The 20,308-nt window shown below is 46.4% G+C and overlaps 1 protein-coding gene across 6 annotated transcripts in view; it reads left to right on the top strand.

The window, feature by feature from the left end:
• The window catches only part of COBL (cordon-bleu WH2 repeat protein), a 286,849-nt gene that overhangs the window by 85,384 nt on the left and 181,157 nt on the right, over positions 1-20,308 (top strand). For all 6 annotated transcript variants that reach the window (XM_087433415.1, XM_087433307.1, XM_087433242.1 and 3 more), the window contains exon 2: positions 17,794-17,997. In XM_087433415.1, the coding sequence (XP_087289541.1) occupies positions 17,794-17,997 (204 nt within the window). The remainder of the gene's footprint in view (positions 1-17,793; positions 17,998-20,308) is intronic.

Genomic DNA, 20,308 nt, shown 5'->3' with positions numbered 1-20,308 from the left:
CCTGTGCCCTCACTGGAACCCTCGAGTGGCTTGGGCGAGAGCTGAGAGCACGTCAGGCTCGTGGGCATGTCTGTCTGCACGCCTTATCTGTTTGGCAGCATAGTTTGAAATCCTGTGACAGTGGTATTTGGTAGAAACTGAATATGGCCTTCAAGCCTGAAAAACCACACTACCGCATAGAGACTGGCTGCAAGAAAACAATGAGCTTCTGGTCCCATAGGTTTTTGGGGGGAAGAAAAGAAAAATAAAAACTCTTCAGGAAAAGGAGGTGGTATATCATTGCCTGGGAGATGGCAAGGATTGCTTCTATTGATTCAACAAATGGTTAGTTGCACAAGGCTGGTTAGCTGAGTTAAAGGTCTGACTTGTCTTTCGAAGGGTAAGCAGACCTTCTCGGGGGGGACAGTGCGTTGCCCACACGGGCCCACTCTGAGAAGGTCGGGGACGCCGTTAGTAACAAAGAAGCAGCTTGCTGCTGGCATCCTCCTTGAAGACGATGCTCTGCTCTTCCTCCCTGATAACTCTTCCTTTTAACTTTCCATTTTTTCAGATTTAGAAGGTTTGTGACTTTGCACAAGTGAAACACGGCAACTTATGATTTCATTCGCTGGACATGCCCGCTGCGGGGAACCTTCTGGCGAGTGCAGTCGTGGCTTGCTCAGGAGGAAGCCCTGCATCGGGTGGCGCCTTTATTTATAAGTCACTGGGCTGGTCGGATCAGAGGCCGCTGCTTGTCCTCACGGCACTGCTTGGCCTCTCAGCTCCCAGTCCAGAGAAGATCCGGGAACGGGTTCTTTCCTTGAGCTCCTGGAACTACACTGGACAAGCATAGAGAGCCCCCGCTCTCCTTGTAGAGGGGCAAAGCGAGCTGCTCCAGGCGAGGACGGGGGCAGGGGACAGCCTGAGATGTGTGCAAACATTGCCAGGGGGTTTGGGAATCAGTAAGTTTTCTCCTCTGATCGGTTTCATTTCATTTGATGAGAATCTTCAAGCCTCAGTAAACTAGCACTGCCTGTTTTTTGGAAAGAGAGATTCTTTTTCTGCAGCTTTCAATAATAGCGTACTGTTTTTACCTGATACTCGGAGCCTGAGCTGCTCTGCTCAGCTTCATCGTGGAGTACTTGCCTGTAGTTAAATGACCCACACCTGCGGCTCTTGCCTCACTTACTGGGAGCCGGGTGATAGCTGTGGGATTCAGCTCTCAGACGTTCCTCTCTGAATCTTTACCTGATGTGCGCTGAGATAGCCGCGTTCCCAGATGGCAGGCCGACTTCGAGTTTGGGGAGTGTTATGGATCTCTTTCATTAGTATGTTTTTGAGAATCCTATCAAGAAAGCTAATCTTTTTACGTTGAATTACTGAAAGCTTCCCCAACCCCAGGTCAAAACTGTGACATTCTGTTGAGAGTAGGATTTCTTAGTTGGTTTTGAATTCATTTGCTGCGTAACTGAGCTCTCACTGGGCGTCTTGAGGAGCTGGCTTCTACTCTGCCCTCGTGGAAATGAAGGCTGTTTTTTTTTTTTAAGTCCCAAAGAGTAAACCTGCTAATAATAGTAATAATAATGGTAACAGTTACCAGTCATTGAGCGCTGCTTACATACCGGTGCCTGCAGGAAACTTCACGAGTCATCTCGTTCAATCCTCAACTCCCTCAGATAAGTGCTGAAATCTCTATTCAGCTCTTGGGGAAACTGAGGCTTACGGGTTATGGTAACTTGCCCACATAAAGTCACCTGCTGGAGGATGCACAGCTTGGCAGTGTCTTCACTAGATATGAACTTACATCTTTCTGACTCCAGAGTGTGTCCCCAGGGCTGGTGGATGCTTTGCAGCTTTAAAAGGTGTTCTGGGCAGAATTCCAAAAGACGGTGCCTCTGTATTGCCTTGAAATGTGTTTTTATGGGGAAAGCCGTTCCCCTTGGCTTCCTGGAATAGCGCGGTAGTACTGCCTTCATGCCACGGCTCTCCCTCGGGCTGCAGCTTAGAGATGTCCTCTTCATTGAGAATTCCATAGATAGGTTTTTTTTTAGCTCTTACTTATCTGGATCTTCTGTTGAGTGTTTCCTTTGTTTTAAGTTTTATTTTGAAAGGCAAAGATAGTAGGGAAAGCATCAGGGGGACTTTCCTCATTTCTCCTGTATTAGAAGGAATTCTTGTCTTAGAAGGAGCATTGCCCTGATCTTGGAGGTTCTGAACTCTGAGAGAAGGTATCACAGGGATTCTAACCTGGGGTCCCTGATCACACCTGTGGTTTGCAGAAATGGTGTGCATGTGAAGGGGCTCTGGTGCATCTTCCTGGAGAAGGATCCACAGTCCTCGTCAGACCCTCAAAGGAGTCCCTGGCCCTAAGGTCAGGGAGGACTGCCCCGGGGCCTGGCCCAGCTCAGCCACCTCCCTGACATCAGCCCTGGGCAATCCTTCTGTCTCCCTGTGACTCTCCCTCTCCCTCTGCCTCACCCTCTTCCGTGAGGGTGTTGAACACAGCCCTGTGATGTGTGTGAGCTGTGAGGAAGCTTGAGCACTGGATGAAGTTCATGGGGGCTCTGTCTCTGCTTGGAGACAAGGCTTGCCAGACCCTGCATCGCAGCAGAGGGCTCCTCCCTACAGCTGTGCGCCAGGAACCGTCACCACAGGGGCTTCCTGACCTGCTCCTTCCCATCACAGCTGCTGTCTCAGGGCACCAACATTTTAGCGCACAGCGCAGAGCATGGACGTTTCAGCGTCGGCCTGCCAGATACCCTGGGGTTCTTTGTTTTCAAAAAATAATTAAGGAGAGGGGCCCGGCCTGGTGGCGCAGCAGTTAAGTGCACACGCTCCGCTGCGGCGGCCCGGGGTTCGCAGGTTCGGATCCCGGGTGTGCACTGATGCACTGCTTGTCAAGCCATGCTGTGGCGGCGTCCCATATAAAGTAGAGGAAGGTGGGCACAGATGTTAGCCCAGGGCCAATCTTCCTCAGCAAAAAGGAGGAAGATTGGCACCAGATGTTAGCTCAGGGCTGATCTTCCTCACAAAAAAATAAAAAATAAAAATAAAAAAAATGAGGGGGCAGTGGTGTATAATGGCTTGGGTAGCATCATAGACTCAGAAAGACCTTAGCTGGTATTCTGGTCTTTCCAGCTGTGTGATCATGAGAGAGTTACTTAACCTGTTGGAGCTTCAGTCATCCCACCTGTACAATGGGGAGAGTAGATCTGCTTATGATATTGTTGTGAGGATTGAAGATATGCAAAGTGCTTGGCACGGTGGCTGGCTCATAAGTGTTCAGAAATTGCAAGCTAAAAACCTGATTAACGTTGGACTTAGAGATGTGGGAGCCAGTTACTGGGTGGTGGGTAGGGCTCATTAGCCTCTTTGGCAACCAGTCCTGTCTGCTGTCTTCTGGGTGTTTGGCCTGGGTGTCACTCACTTTCTCTAGTTGATGACAAAATCAGGCAGCGACGTGGCAGCTGAATCCCAGCAGGGACGAACTCACGCACTCAGACAGCAAATAGTTGCCGAGTTACTTCCCTGGTGATGAACAAGCAAGTCTTGGTCCCTGTTCTCTTGGAATTTAAATCTAGAATCTCAGCTGGTCATAAATAGCCAAACAAAAACCTGTGAGTGCAGGAACCAGCCCCACGGCCTAGTGGTTAAGTTCAGTGCACTCAGCTTTGGTGGCCCAGGTTCGGTTCCCAGGCACGGACCTACACCACTCATCGGTGGCCATGCTGTGGTGGTGACCCACGTACAAAATAGAGGAAGACTGGCACAGGTGTTAGCTCAGGGTGAATCTTCCTCAAGCAAAAGAATAGGAAGATTGGCAACAGATGTCAGCTCAGGGCCCATCTTCCTCAAGAACAACAGCAAAAAAAATAAAAAATCTGTGAATGCAAATTGGGAGAAGCGCTGTGAAAGGAACCAGCAAGACGCTCTGCTCGAGAATAATGGGGGCCTAGTTAGGAGTTTGGGGAAAGGCCTTCTTGAGGAGTGCCCATTTCAGTTTGAGTCATGGAGGATAGGAAGGAGTCAAGAGGAGAAGAGCATGAACAAAGGCCTTGGTAAAGGAGTGCTTGCTTCTTCGAGGTATGAAAGGAGGGCGTGTGGTAGGATCATGGTGGGCGGCAGGGCTGAGGCTGGTGGGTAGTGAGTGGGAATGCTCAGGGCCATAGAGGCTGTGACCAGGTGATGCATTTTATTACAAGGACAAAGCAGAGTGCTGAAGAGTTATAAGCAGGGACTTGATGCATTTGTGATTTATGTTTAAAATGATAGGTTAGATGCAGAATCTATCAGAAAAAGCAAGGGGTGAGAGGTAGGAAGGAGCTTCTGGGAATCTGTGGGGATTATGAGGGAGATTTTTTCTAATGACTGGCAGCTTCTTCATTTTGCTTCTAATTGAGATGCCATGTAAACCACTTGAGAACTTTCTAGAATATCTCCTTCTGTGTCCCAGTTGAAAGGTGAGTCCCTTCAGCAGCAGTGTCCCTCCCTGTCCCTTGCTCCTGGCCTGATGGGAAGGAAGGACACACTCCCTCACTCTGTGGTTGTTGCTCACGTTTTGAGGACAGTTGTGAAGACCGCTTACTTTTTCCCACTCTGGTTGCCTCCACGGGATTTTTTTTCCCCTCATTTCTAACAACCAAATTAGTCTATTCCTAGTAACAGCTTTTGAGGTCTTATGTCTCTCTCCTGGAATTTTATTATCCCTGAAAGGATAGACAGAAGGATGTTGTTGGTGCCAGCAGAAGGCCCTACTTCCTACTGATGCCCGGAGATTGCCTGGACTTCACATACCCAGACACTTGATATATTTAAGTTTTCGTTGAATTTCCTTAGAAAATTGTAGCTGTATTTTGCAAAAGGGAAACTACCCCCTAGATAAAATACATTTATGAAAGAAAACTGGTTGATTTCTTTGGTCGTGCCAACCCTTTACTGGGCGCGACCCTGAAGTATAGGGTGATCTTGAATCTGAAATCTGGATTCAAGGTGTGGTTTCTGACTGGGCAAGACTGATGGGGAGTCACACAGAGGAAGGAGCTGGTGGCTGAGGAGCAGTGCCGGGACACCCCACTACCCAGCCTATGGGTGCTACGTGACGTGGTTGTCCACAGGGGTGATGCTGGTGTCCCACTGCTCGAGACAGGTGTCTGGCCGCATGCCCAGTTGGGTGAGCAGCGCAGGCTAGGTTGTGGAGAGACCAAAGAAAAGACCCGGAGACGGCGAACGAGACGTAGAGGTTTATTGGGAGTTGGTTACAGGGAGGTCCAGTGGCGGCCGGCTGGACAGCAATGTGCACCTGCAACCGTGGGTGGGGAGGGGGTCGCTTATATAGGCAGGGGACGCAAAGGCTATATGCTTGCCAAGGGGCTGTCCCTGCTATGGCCAGCGTTCCCAGGAACAGTAGCTCACATGGAGGGGCTCTGTGTCCCTTTAAGACACAATGTTCTTTAAGTGAGATAAGGTAGGATCCGGGCTGGCCAGGCCCTGGACTGCCACAAGTCCCAGCAGCTGGGTGTCCTCTCAGAAGGGAGCCAGAAGGACACCTGGTTGCAATGGGCTTCTGGGCTCTAGCTGAGCAAGCAAGGCCCAGGCCCTATAACAAGACAGGGAGAGAGAGATCTTGCTTCTCTCCACAAGAGCGTTTTGAGATGAACTCTGAGAGGAGGTCTGGCTCTGTGATGGGGCTTAGGTCTGTTCAGAGCTCAGTGTCCTCCACTCATGTAGGTGTGTCCCAAAAGGCTCTATTGTGTTCTCAGAATCTCAGCTGCCACCGTGACCCTGACCCGAGGAGCAAGTGGTTCTCTTCTCTTCAAAGCTGTAACACTCTTCTGGAAGACAGACATGGCCTGCCCAGTGTGAGGTCCGGTGGGCCACCAGGGCAGGATCCAGGGTCCAGGGAGCAGAGAGGAGGCTCTGGGGGCAGGCACTGCACATCCTGTCCACAGAAGGTGCTGAGGTGTGAAGGCCCTTCTCTTCACACACACATCAGCTTTTGAGGGTTGGCGTGGCCAGGTCACTCCTGGCCATCAACTGGTTGACTGACAGATGCCCTGCCCAGCTGCCTCCATTTTAGGCTGTCCAGCTGGAGATGATCTAAAATAGATTGAACGAGCAGCAACAAACACCTGACGAATTGTGAGACTCTGGTCTAACTGCCCATCTCAACACTGAGCAGTGTGTATGGACCTGTTTTAAAAGAGAGACCAAAAAAAAGGATTCTGACCTCTTTTATTTAATTAAGTGTATTACAGTTTTCTTAAATACCTGCCAACAGGAAGCTAGGTATAAGTAAGCTCCTTTTACAACTATAAAATGAAAACAGATTTTACAAATTAAATAAAACAAAATACAGCACAGAAGTCACATTAACAAAGTTAGTTGTTGTAGGTTACAATAGCTGACATTTGTTATGAACTTGAGTGCTAGCCAGGCTCTGGGCTCAGCATTTCACATTGGATCTTCAGAGCAATCCTACCAGGTCATGCCTATTTTCCAGATGAGGAAACTGAGGCACAAGGGGCCACACAAATTTGCTGAAATCTTAGACAGTACCTGGCAGAGCCAGGCTTGGAACCGGCCACGCAGCCCTCACTCTGAATCCCAGCTCTGCACTCCCTTTCTGTGGTTGACGCTCCTGGGCTGGAATTGCCAGCATTCAGTTTAACACGTGAAAAGTTGTATCTTTGTATTTCGGTTTCTAGTTGTGCACGTGAATCTTTTGACTTTAAGATGATGACCATTGTGTACATCAATGCCATCCTCATTATTATCGCTTGTATTTTTAATGCAAATAACTTAACAAGATTCCATTAATTTGATGAATTGATTGGATAACGCACCCAAACGCAATACTGAAAAGTAGGAAATGAAATACTCCTCATTGCCTCTTTCACACCACACGCAGCTGGAAAAGGGCAGGACCTTCTTGTCACATTCTCAGGCAGCAAGGAAGCAGCACGATCTGTTCTGGAGCCGTGTGGGCCTTTGGGTTTGCTCTACCAGGGATCCTCTGCCCCTCCCAGTGCAGAGCACGTCTTTCTGGTGTGTGAGCGGCGTGGCAGTGCGTCGAATGCAGATGACCCCGCGTGCGCTGCTACTCATTTAAAAAATATATAGTGGAATGATTGTGCATGTTGGAAAAATAATCTTTTACCCTTTGGGCTGCCAACAAATCTGTTTGTAGATCTTTAGGGATTGGTAGACTCTGGTTTAAAAAAAGTGTGTTATAGAGAGAAATTTTTTTTTGCACAGAAGTTTTGCTTAAGGATTCTGTAATTATTTCAGAAATCTGTGTCTGTTTTAAAAAAATAAACAGGCACACTCAAGCACGTTGTAACTTCCCTGTTTCCATGCTGTCTTCGTGAACTTTTTTTCTATAAATGAATTTAGCCTGGTGCTAAGTTCATTTTAGGTTCCCTCATCGGTCAAATACCCTCTTTGGAGCATGGGAGAGTATATAAAGACAGGTGACCTCTTTTGGGCACCTCCTCCTTGCCAGGTCCTGTGCCAGTCACCTTACATACCTCATTCAATCTAATTCAGTCCCCACACACCCTGTTCCTCTCTCGTGGAAACACAGGTCACAAAATCTGCTCCTTGTTCGGTCCTTGTGGGCAGAAAGCCTGGAGTGTTTTCAGTCCCAGGTGAAGCCCACTCCTCATGAGTGCTCAGTGCCTTCAGTTGGAAGAGCCTTGGGTATGCACTAGCACTTTGTAGCCAGCTGTGTACACGTGATGGGCAGCTCTGAAATCAGCCCTGTCGGAGCTAAGAAATTACCCCTTTTCTGCTGGAATGCAGGGCAGATGCATTTTGGAGGCAGTTGACTTGGTTCCTGCTTGTCTTAATAGCATACTGACCCAGAGTTCTAGCTGAGTGGGTGGAGAGCTACAGGGACTCTTCGGTCTTGGGAAAGCACACTTCCACTTTTGCCCATCCCCACACACTGGCTCCATTTCAAGCCTTTACCATCATCTCTGCCAGCTTGGGCCACAGAGACCTCTGGGCAAAATGGAAATAAAATGTCGATCTTAAGACCCCAAGTGAGGCTGTGTGGATACCCTCCCCTTTAGGGTGCAATACAGGTGGGGGGTTACAGCTGCCTCTCAGTATATCTCTTCCCATGCTGACAGGCTCTCTTCACAACAGTCTGAACATCTCACCCTCTAGGCGTTTCCATGGTGAGGGTCAGCAGCCTCCTCCTCATCTCACCCAGGCTCCTTTCTCATTCGCTTCTGATACCAAACCCACTGAATCTTCACCCAGTTGGAGCACATGCTGTTCTTAGAACATGCTCTAATTTTCCTGCTGTCCTGCTCATGTGGCTCTTTCTGCCTTTAATTCTGTCTCGCCCCCACGCCTCTCTCATTGCTGCCTGTGACAGTGGGATTTCTCCTTTGGATTTGATGGTCAGCTGCCTTGAATTGCACTTGTTTGAGAACTTGCCTTCCAGAGCTATTAGTGTGTGCATTTGTGTGTGTGTGTGCACGTGTGGGCGTGCACATGTGTGTGCATGTTCCTTGAGAGCTGACATTGTTTTGTTCATCATTGTTCATAGGAAATTCCCAAAGTCCTTTCTGGGGCATCCAAGGCCCTCCATATTCCGGTCTACCCTTACCCTCCTGCCTCACTTCAAGCCACCTGCCCTCTGGCCCAGCACACTCCAACCTTCCTATAATTTTTCCAACATCCAAAGCCCTTCCCCACCTTGGTGCCATCAGAATGACCGTCCTTGCTGGGAACAGCCTTATGCCCATCCTTGTCCTTGCCACTTCCAAATGATTTTTAACATCACCACTGACAAGTCATTTCCTGAAACTTGCTGAGCTCAGCCTAATTCGAGAGGCCTTTATAACCCTCTTGTAGCACTTCTTGTCCTTCATTGCACTCAGTGTTCTACCATCATTCTTTCGGTAAGTATTTACTTGTGCTATTGTCCATTTAATATCAGTCTATCTTGGGGACCATGAGCTTGTGGAGGGCAACTTACAATGGCTGCCATCAATCTCAGGATGGTCCTGGGATGCTATAGGGGCCAACCAAATATTTGTTCAGCGGATGACTGTCTTCTCAGGTACACGTGGCTCTGGCTCATAGGAGAAGTTAAATAAGTGCACAGAATAATGTTCGATGGTATCATTACTAAAATCCTGTTGTTTCTGTTCCCCTTGGTTTGATGCTTCCTCCAAACCAGTGATCCTCAAATATTATGGCACCAAAGAATCTCCCGGGAGCGTGATGAAATGCAGAGTACGGTTAGTGAGGTCTGGGGCGAGGCCCAGGGCCTGCCTGTTCAGTCCACAGTCCGGGAACTCTCCTGCAGGAGGTGCACAGACTCTCACAGGGAGTGCCTCACAGCACCCAGGCTGCTCGCTCCGCAGGGAAGAGACAAGTGTCTTGTTCAGCTGCTGGCGGGAGGACGACCCTGAGGACCAGGGCAGCTTGTTTATAACTTTCCGACTCTTCCAGGAAGAAGCAAAGTTCCTGCTCCAGAAGAAAGCATCTTGGGGGAGAGAATGGCGACTCCCTCCTGCCTGCAGCATAAACAGAGTTTGCTTCATGGGTGGATCAGCAACCAGGAGTAGCAGGGTGTGCCTGGTTTCTCTCTGAAACTCCCTTTAAGCAGATGCTGTTTACTCTGCTTCCTGCCAGGGCAGCCAGCCGGGTAGATTGGCATAAATCATGCAGGCATCTTATGGGCGAGCTGACATCAGCATAACCATTGACTTCGGTGTCCACTGGTCTTGGACAATAAGAAAATGTTTGGGACTCAGAAGAAACATAAAGCACAGTGCCCTGTGGACTCTGGTCTGGGGTAGGAGAGAGATGTATGAATTTTCCCTTTTCAGCCTGCAGGCCCCGCCTGCCAGGAGCTCCTGCAGCCAGGCTGGGCACCAGCTCTTGACTGTGGAGTTAGTTTTTAATTCAGCTGCCTGGACCCTGGCCCTGGGACCTGCACTCACTGAGCCCAAGTGGTGTCAGACGTACAGTCCACACCGTCGTAGAGCCTCTGACTTTCAGGGAGCAGATTTCAAGTATTCTGCTGCACATTGAAGGGCTCTCAGAATAAAAACTCAGCTGGCAGTGCCCCAGCTGATGTGAGAACTAGCAAGCATTGCCCTGAAATTTAGACAGTAAATATGTAATAGTTTTAAGCTGAAATCATTTTGGAGCTCCGTTTGATGACCTTTGAAATGCCAGAAATGTTTTTATATATATTTTTCGTTTTATAAATAGTTCCTGCTGGGGCACACCCAGCTTTTTAATCTGGAGAGAGCAGAGGGAGTGGGAGGTGTGCACTCCGTGACTCATTCCCTGACGAGCCCCAGGAGCTGCCCTCGTGGCATTCCAACTGGGGGTACCTGCCCAGGGCGTGCCCAGGAGGGGCCAGGCGCTGGGTCCAGCTCCCAGTGGCTTCCTCAGACTCATGCAGAAACCCTATCCTTTTTAACTGTCCACGTGCTCCTTAGTCTCAGGTAGATCCAACTCACAGCACCTGCATGGATCTTCCAGAAAGGAACCACCTGCTTGGCAGCGCGAATGACTTTTCCGGATAGAGCAAAGACAACTCGGATCCCTTGGAGCAACAGCTATCCGTCCCGGTAGAGGAAGCCAGTGTGCTGTGAGCTTGTTACCTGGAGATGGTGCTTACATTCAGAGAAGCTTGGGGGGGTCCCTCCACCTGGGTGACCTCTGCTCTCATTCTGGCACACGGTCACATCCTCAAAAACACAAGCCAGACCCCAAAGTACTGTGGGTGCTCCTTAGATGGAGGAGGATTTGAGGAGTGGCAGCAGAGAGGCCTCTTCATTCTCCACTAACCCAATGATCTGCCCTCCCTGGATGGACCCAGCCTTGAACATCCCTCTTTCCTTTTAGCCTCTTTCCCTTTGGCTTCCACCCTTGTCAGCTTCTGCATTCTCCATCTTGTCCCCTAGTGCACTCAACAGCGAAGCTTCTTGTGGTGGGGGGACATGAAGGCAGAGGCTGAGGGGTCCTGTGAGGGATAGATGAATGTGCCCTGACAATAAGACTTATTTAGAAGTAGGAACTGATAAAATTATCAGGGTGAAAACTTAATCCTAACTACAATTTTTAAATTGTGATAAAATACACATAACATAAAATTTACTATCTTAACCATTTTTAAATATACGGTTCAGTTGTGTTAAGTACATTCATATTGTTGTGCAACCAATCTCCAGAACCCTTTTCATCTAGCAAAACTGAAACTCTGTCCCCATTAAACCATAACTCCCCATCTCCCCTCTCCCAGCCCCCAGCACCCACCATTCTACTGTCTGTCTCTATGAACTTGACTTCTCTAAGTACCTCATATAAGTGAAAATCATACAGTATTTGTCGTCTTGTGACTGGCTTATTTCACTCAGCATAATGTCTTCAAGGTTCATCCATGATGTAGCATGTGTCAGAATTTGTTTCCTTTTTAAGGCTGAATAGTATTCCATAATGTATATTTACCACATTTTGTTTATCTATTCATTCACTGGTGGACACTTGGGTTGTTTCTATCTTTGGCTATTGTGAATAAAGCTGCTATGAACATGGGTGTACAGATATCTTTTCAAGTCCTTGCTTTCAATTATTTTGGGTATATACCCAGAAGAGGAATTGTTAGATCATATGGTAATTCTATTTTTAATTTTTTGAGGAACCATCACATTGTTTTCCTTTGTGGCTGCACCATTTTACATTGCACCAGGTTACAATTTCTCCACATCCTCACCAACACTTGTTATTATTTGTTTTCTTGATAGTGGCCATCCTAATGGTAACTACAATTCAATTTAATATAATAGTGGTAGTTTGTATTTATATTTTTATGTGATTTAGAATATTAGAACTAGAAGGGACTTAAGGGCCCTAGGCTAGCCCCCTGTTTCACTGATGTGGAAACTGAGGTCCAGAAAGAAGAGACTCACCTGAAATAACACAAGTCTAGATGGTGCATCTTTGACACACAATGACGTGAGAGATGTTCTTTTCTGCTGAACCCAGATGTGGCATCAGAGCCAGGTCAACCCCTTTCTTCAGATGTGATGGCCAGTCATGCAGAACTGAGAAGAAACTGAGGAGTGGGATCTACTTGCTAATCTGAGACTAGAAAGAAGCCACACTCAGGCTGGAATTGCGTTCACTGTGCCTTTGTCACTCCTCTTAGAACCCTCTCCTAATCTGCAGATCCATCCCCTCACAGATTCCACATAATAATACCACGTCTAGGGTTTTTCGGGGCCTGGGACCGCAGAAGTACATAGTTCTGAGGGTTAGAACTCCAGAATATCCTGAGAGTAGCTGTCTTCAGTCTGCCCAGTCACTCATTTCCATCTGCCTGTACTTACCTCCAATTGTCATCTCAAACTCAGCCCATCAAAAGCCAATTGATCGTCATCTCCCAGAACTTGTCCTTTGTTGGCTTGTTCTGAGCCTTGTGCTGATGTCAGAGGCTGACTCCCATTGACATTGCGGAGTCCTTGCTCCCACTCTCTGAGCCCCATCAGTCCTCCCTTCTGTGGCTTCTTTACAGCGTCTCTCTACCTGTGCACCCTCTCTATGCCCCTGCCTCGCCTGTAATTCAGACCTGGTGTCTGTGGAACTGAAACTGTTCCTATTGGTGGAACTCGCTGCCTCCAGCCTTCTCTCTCCATCCTGTTTCCCCGGATGCTGCTTCCATCAGTATTCCTGCGCTTGCGCTCACATGTCCTCAGGGATCCCCACTGGCTGTAGGATTAGTTAGCTCCTTGACTCTCTTCGCCACTTGGGCTTTGTTTCCAGCAGCAGCTGGGCCTCTCCTCTGAACAAAACAGACGCGAAACACCCCTTGGGTCCTACCCCTTTCTTGGTGACCCTGAAAAAAATAATGTAGGCACTCTCCAGATATTTGTGGGATACCCATTTATTTAGAATCCATCTGAGCACAGTCCCCCCACCAGCAAAATGAGAGTAGCGGTTTTTATCACTTAGGTTACAAGGACCAGATGCGGTAGAGTATATTTAGAAACGCCAGCGCCTGGTGGACTGTCTGGCGTATACTCAGCCTGGCTGGCAAATGCTGTTTTGCATCTTCTCCTGTGATGTGCATTACAGTATTTTTTTTCTTTTTTCCCCTCATACTTTGCCCCGTCTAGGACTTTTCCTAGACTTTCCCTTCATCTCTTTCTCTCATATCTCCCAATTCTGCCCATCCTCAGGACTGCCTAAGGCCTCCTCCTTAGCAGGACACCCCATCACTGCATCTATGCAGACTTCTTCAATTTCATTCCTGTCTCAAGATTTTGTAAGTCCACTGTGTTCCTTGTGGGCAGGAACTGTATATAGTTTTCACCTTTGTCAACGTCATCATCATCAATAAGTATTTTTGAAGAGCAAAATGACCTACAAGTATGAACAGCAGGGTGCTAAATATTGAGAACACAAACAGCCTTAATATAGCATCTGCTGCTTTCTGGAGATGTTAAATAACAGTTGAAAAAATGAGGTACTTAGATTGCTACATAAAGAGATCAGTAACAGTGGGGGTGGAACATATGTGTGCTGTGTCCCAAGGCATGATGTCAAGCAGCTTTCTCAACCTGGGGTCTGTGCACCTGGGGTCTGTGCTCATGGACAGACACAGCTTCTGGAGTGGGTCCTTGAATACATATGTACCTCAGGCGTCATTTTTAGTGTGAAAGATTTTCATGTGCACTTCTTAAAATATCGGATGTTATTCTGTGAAATAAAAAGACAGTCACAAATTTATCAACGTATATATTAAATGTAGCATTTTATATCAATTGCTTTCATCAAATGATAGAAAGATTGCAACTAAAACCATATGCCATTTTAATATTAAAAAGGGGCCTCTGTTCTAAAGAAATGTTGCCATCCATTAAGGTAAACTAGCTCTCATACTCAGATTTGATTGGTCTGTGATGGGACTTGGGCACTTGTTCAGCTTCCCAAGTGCTTCTCCCATGCAGCAGGGTTCAGACCACTGATCTCGGCCACGTGTCTCCTTAGGCCTGGAGCACCCAGGAGGTTCTCAGAAGACGTAGTGTTGAGCTGTGTCATCAAGAAAGATGTACAAGGCAGAGAGTATAATGAGGCGAGGGCAAGGGTTGTTCGTGTGTTTTCCAGGAAGAGTGAGCTGCAGACCCATTGCCAGCCAAGTGGGGAAAGAGGGAAGAAGTTTCAAGATTGAGGGTCAATGGAAGGTCCTGACTTTCGGGTTCTTCTGGTGGTTTAGATGTTGGTTACAGCCCTATCGGGTATAGATGTGTGATGGCATTGAGTCAACAGGTCCAGAGGAAGCACACAGCAGGTCTTTGCAGTGAAGGTGTTCAGGGCCTTATTAGATCTTTTTATTTTTATTTTTTTTTTAAAGAGCTAGAGATTCATTTTGTTAGTGCAGTTTTTTCAATGTTGGCTAATTTAAATGTGCACACTTGTACACACACACACACCACTGTGCTAGACAAACAAGGAGACCTCCCTGGGTGTCCTTGCAGCCTGCAGGGAGCAGCTCTGTAGGGGGGAGATCAGAGCACGCTGTGTGCAGAGTAAGGCACGGGAAGATTAACAGCCCTCGAGGTGGGCACTCAGTGCATATTTGTGGGGTGAAAGAATCACGGTAGGCACGAGGATTGATGGACAGGAGGCTGGGCTGTAGGGAGAGACTGCATCTGTGTAGATGGTAGCAATGAGGACCTGGGCAGGTGGTGACAGTGGCCATGGGGAGGAGAGGAGACAACATCATAGGCTGACTCCGGGTAGTTGGGGACCCTGTTCACCTGGGAGACGAGAGGGGACTGGGCACTCCTTCTGCCTCCCTCCCCTCTTGCTGCTGTCACAGTGCTGGCTGAATGAACAAATGCATCAGGAGCTGCTTCCTTTTCTCCCAGTGTGTTTGGAAGGAGTTTGAACAACTTCATTGGTATCCAGAAATAAACATATAGCTCACTTGCAAAACAGATTCATTTCCTAAAAATGATCAAATAAACACATTTTTTTCCTGAAAAGACCTTTGGAGGGTGATGCTAATGGCATGTGAGCTGCTCAGAGACTGGCCTCCAGCCCTAGACCTACAGTTGATTGACACAGAACCCCATAACCTATTTCTCCCTGTCTTGGTTGTCCCATCTGTACAGTGAGGTGACATCTGTTCTTCCTAATGGAGGCTGAATACTGCTGTCCGTGGTTACAATTTCAGGCTCTGGAACCAAATTATCTGGGTTTGTGTTAGCTCTGTCACTCTGTAATCTTGGAGAGGTATGCCCACCCTCCTTATCTATAAAACAGGAATAACAAAGGAACCTCCTCAGAGTGTTATTGTGAATAATAAATGATTTAATAATATGCAGCCCTTAGACTAGTGCAATATATGTTGACTACTTCATTTTTATTTCTGTAAGCTGAGAGGAAAAAAAGTATGTAATGGATAAGAATAAAGCATATAAATTATGATATAGGTGTAAGGTTTTTAAAAAGAGAATTAACTTGTATCCACTTATCATGGTAGAGGATGAGACCCAAATGTCACTCCTAAGTCTTATGTTAGCCAGTGACATGAGTGGTGATGGTTTGCAACCTCATCTGAATCTCATTTGCTGTTTTTTCCCTATTTTTAAATGACCTCTTTCATTTTACAAGTAATACGTAAAGAGATGATATTATAGAAAACTTAGGAAATGCATAGGAGGAAAAATAGCAAACCAGTCATGCCCCCATCACCCAGAGATCATTATTGATAATTCTTTACTGTATCTTTCTAGACTGTTTTATGATCTATTTATTGCTATAATGAACGCTTCTCTTAAAAATGGAATTTTTCAAAACAAATGATATCTTCAAGTTTGTTTTTCTAAAATATCGTTATTGAGCATTTTGGCGCATCAAATTATATACTTTTAAAGTATACTTAATTAGTACTGGTGTAATATTGTTTTAAAGTACCATAATTTATTGAAATTGTCTCATATTGACCTGTGGTTAGATTATTTCATGTGTGTTTGCCATTATTAATTATGTTGTACTTTGAACCTCCCACAGGGAGCTCTTGTGGAATTATTTCTTTAGGAAAATTTCTAGAAATAGAATTCCTAAGTCTGATACATCGGGCCAGAGTGCCCCAAGAAGATTGCTGTGCAGGAGAATTTAAACTCCTTGGGGGCTCACGTTGCCTCTTTGTGGATCCTCTGACTAGAGCAGGGCAGGAGGTGGGAGAGTGAGGGGAGGAGCAAGCCCTGGGAGTCTGGCACATGGGCTTGCTGTCTCTGCTCTGACACCAGTAATCGTAGGCCTTTGGGGCTGTGAATCTCTCTGGCGCTCAGGTTTCTCAGCGGCAAAATACTTTGAGGACTGAATGAGGTGAACTTCCTGAGGTTATTATTAGCATAGGTCCTTGTTGTTGTTAGTGCCGTTGAGTGGATTCCAACTCTAGCAACCCTGTGGACAGCAGAGCAGAACCTGGCCTGGTCTTTTTACGCCGTCCTCTTACCTTCCGGCACCATATCAGACAATGTTCTGCTGCTATTCATAGGGTTTTCATGACCAATTTTTTCGGAAATGGGTAACCAGGCCTTTCTTCCTAGTCTGTCTTAGTCTGGAAGCTCCCCTGAAACCTGTCCACCATGGGTGACCCTGCTGGTATTTGAAATCCTGGTGGCAGAGCTTTCAGCATCACAGCCACACACAGCTGCCACAGTGTGACAACCAACGGACGGGTGGTTTGGTTCCCTGACTGGGAAATGAACCCAGGCCATGGTGGTGAGAGAGCTGAATCTTAACCAATAGACCACGAGGGCTGGCTAGCACAGGTCCTGGTGCTGAGTAAATGCTAGCTATTATAAAATACCCGGGGCCTATATAAAATAGGTTCTGATATATAAATAAGGAGCACATAATAAAATATGCACATATATACATACATATATACACACATATACATACACACATATACATACACGTACGTATACACATGCATGTACATATATAAAATAAAATACATATATAAAGTCAGTTGCCTTCCCTGAATAATCTGGAGGAGATAAGAATTTCTAAAAATGTTCATCAGAGTGGATGATTCCTTGTCTGGTGTTTAGAAATGTCCTAGAAAGTAAATTGAGAATTCAAAGCATAGCCAGAAATCAGGTGAAAACAGAGAGGAAGGGGGTGTGCGTCAAGATACTGTCGCTCGTATCCCTAGTGCTGTCAAACAGCCACCTGCACCCACAGTGGCCTGTGTCAACAGATGTTGGTCTGATGGACTTTCTGGCCAACTGAGCACATCTTAATGTCATCCCAGCACATCCTCAATATCAGGGTCCGTGGGTTCCAGATCCCAAGCTGGTCACGGACCCAGAGCTGGGGTAGGGATTTAAGCTCGACCGAGGCCGACCATCGGTGGGTCCACTTTATTGTTTGTGATCTGTACCCCACTCGGAGGTTCAGGATGGGCTGATCCAAGCGAACTCTCTACACCGACCCGCACTTGATCTGTAAACTTGTGATCCTGTCCCTCCCTGGTAGCGAACACATTTTTAGGCTGTATCTTTCCAGGAACACGTCCTTTCAAAAACACTTCTTTTATTTTTCTTAGTTGTCCATTTTCCGTTAGCATTGAAGAGTGCCAATATATAGATTTTAAAAAGGTCATGCAACTCAGAAGGCATTTCTGAGGAGAGAGAAATATCTATAAGAATGAACTACTATGAGGAGAAGTACCTCAAAGCCGCTGGAAATCAACAGGTGATTGTATTAACTTTGTCGCTGGACGCTGCCACTGCATTCACCTTCTTGGTTGTCATTTTTAAGGAGGAAGATGAAGGCTCGCGCTCCCCCTCCTCCTGGAAAGCCCGCCACCCCGAATGTGCAGAGCAGGCAGAAACCTCACCGAGATGTGTCGCCGGGCCCTCACCAGAATCTGCTCACCATGAAGGAGAACCTGTGGAACAGTGCAGTGGACGTGACCGTGGTTCTTCCCAGTGGGCTGGAGAAGAAGAGTGTGGTCAATGGGAGGTAGGGAGCAGTTGCTGCGATCAGTGTGCAAGTCCAGGGGGAACTGAAGGGTGGATCCTCAGGGGGTGCGCTTCCGTCTGTGTCAGGGCAGACCAGCGGCCGAGGGGGTGTAAATCTGGGCCTAGGTAGCAGCTTGAAATGTCTCACTGGAATGACTGTGCTAACTGGCCCCACCATGGCTCACCTTAACCCTTAGGAGAGCAAGGACTGCACAGCTCACTGGTGTTAGAGGGTGTGCTCTGAAAGAAGAGGAGGCCCCCATGCAACTCCAAGTAGGTGACCAGCCACTAGAGTCTGTGCCACATCCTTGGCACTGAAGTTATACAGCCCAGAGCAGCCTCCTGAGTTAACCGTTCAAATGTCCACTTACAGGCTGACCCGTAGGGGTGTAACTACAATCGGTAATCAATTTTCCAAATGAAAACAATGCTAGTTCGGATTAAGGAATAAAATCTGACCCATGGGTTTTAAATTTAAGGGAGTTAATTTCCAGACCCATATTCCGTCTTAGATCTGGTCTGCCTGTCAGTGTGCTGTGGTCAAGGTCCCATGCCAGTACTTTTCCCCAAATCAGTCACAAAAGGCACATTGAAACCTTGGCAAAGCCTCCTTCAATCATAGCATTAAGAGTTTTATTACCAATAGAACTTCTAATTTTATGCTTGATATTTATCAAAATATATCATAATTATGTTGTTTGATCAATTTTGTACTACTACAACTGTTGTTACTGATAACTCGATCTATAATAAAAAAATTTAACAAAGTCACAGAAAACAAAAAGTTAAATTTAAATGTTTATACAGTTTTTATTGTAGAGAGCATGTTAGAGTGATTAATTATAAAAACTTTCAAGCGGGGAAATACATTTGTATAATTCTGAGGCAGGAGTGAATGGGTTAGTATTTATAGGAAAACAGGGAGAGCAAGAAATGATATAAAATATTTAAATCTTAAAAAGCAGTTTGTTCAGGTATTTTGAAAATGGATAATGGTGGAAATCAACTTACTCTGGGTGTTTTTATTCTTGTAAGTACTTTGAAAAGATTGATGCAGTAGTTTTATTTTTAAATACCAGTATTTAGATTCTACCTGAAATTATATCCTTGGCAACTATTTAAACATTATAATGAAAGTTCTAGGTGACAATTTAATGCACAAAGAAGTACATAAGCCTTTACAATTATGTTATGGGCGAGGTGAACAGAAGTTTGAGGCCCTCGCTCCAGGCCTCAGTATGTCCCGAGGACTGGAGCTGTTGAGCTGTGCATACAATATCGTCTGCTCTGGTAGATGATACCAGACTGCTTCCCACAGTGGTGCCTGCCGGGGATATCGGGGCACGCTTCTCCTTGGGGGCCCTCCCGTAGCTGTTGTCCCAGCAGTAGGGCTGGAGTACAGCAAGGGAGATCTATAGTGGACCCACGCGGGAGGAGCCGGGCTCGTGGCCTTGCGGCCCACAGAAGCCTGAGCTCTTGTGGTGGTTCCCTAGGCAGCTCCCAGGCTCAAACAAGAGATAGGCAAGGTACAAGAGCTTCTGTGTTTCTTTGTTTCACAGAGTGGTCCTTGTTCTCAGTCCACGTTTCCCACTTCACTTTAACTTGAGAAGCCTGTCACATTATTACAGGATTACAAACTAGTTCAATAGATGCATGAGATTTTATCAGTGAATGTATTATGGTTTACTCACCGTTCTTATATTTTTGGCCCAACTTCTAGTTACATTTTTTTTTAAAAATCACTTGACTGAGGTATGATTAACATATTAAAACTATACATACTTAATGTATACAACTTGGTGAGTTTGTAGGTAAGTATATACCCATGAGACCATCGCCACTATCAATCTAGTTACATATTTTTTAAGAAAATGGCCTGTGGGTCAGGTCTGAAATCCACAACACATGGGTCCAGTTTTACAAATGCCTGTGGAGAGACAGAATGCCTGCCTTAAAAGTAAAAATATTATTTTGAAAAATGTTTTCAAGCTCAACACATTCTTCCAGTTGTATCTTTATTTTTTTCCCTTACAAAGTAGAAGTTACCACTGTGCAGTTTTGCAATGTAGCTGTGAGAATAGGTGCATCCTTAGAGATTGAATGTTGAAATACTTCTCTCTTTTCTAGTAGTAAATTATAATCCCTTCTGCAAGGTTTCCTGTAGGATTAAGTGAGTCAAAGTAGCAGCCTGTGGGCCCGTTAACTGGGTCAACAGATGATAACTATTGCTGAGGCAGTAGCTTCTTGTTTTGGGAACTGGTTTTATATATCACATTCTTTAACAATACAAGAGTGGGCTGAAGTCAGTTCCT

This window comes from Ceratotherium simum, chromosome 1 (assembly GCF_057802395.1).
Source record: "Ceratotherium simum simum isolate JZ-2026a chromosome 1, ASM5780239v1, whole genome shotgun sequence".
NCBI lineage: Eukaryota > Metazoa > Chordata > Mammalia > Perissodactyla > Rhinocerotidae > Ceratotherium > Ceratotherium simum.
The sequence above is the reverse complement of the archived record's forward strand: the minus strand, read 5'-3'. Positions and strand labels throughout refer to the sequence as shown.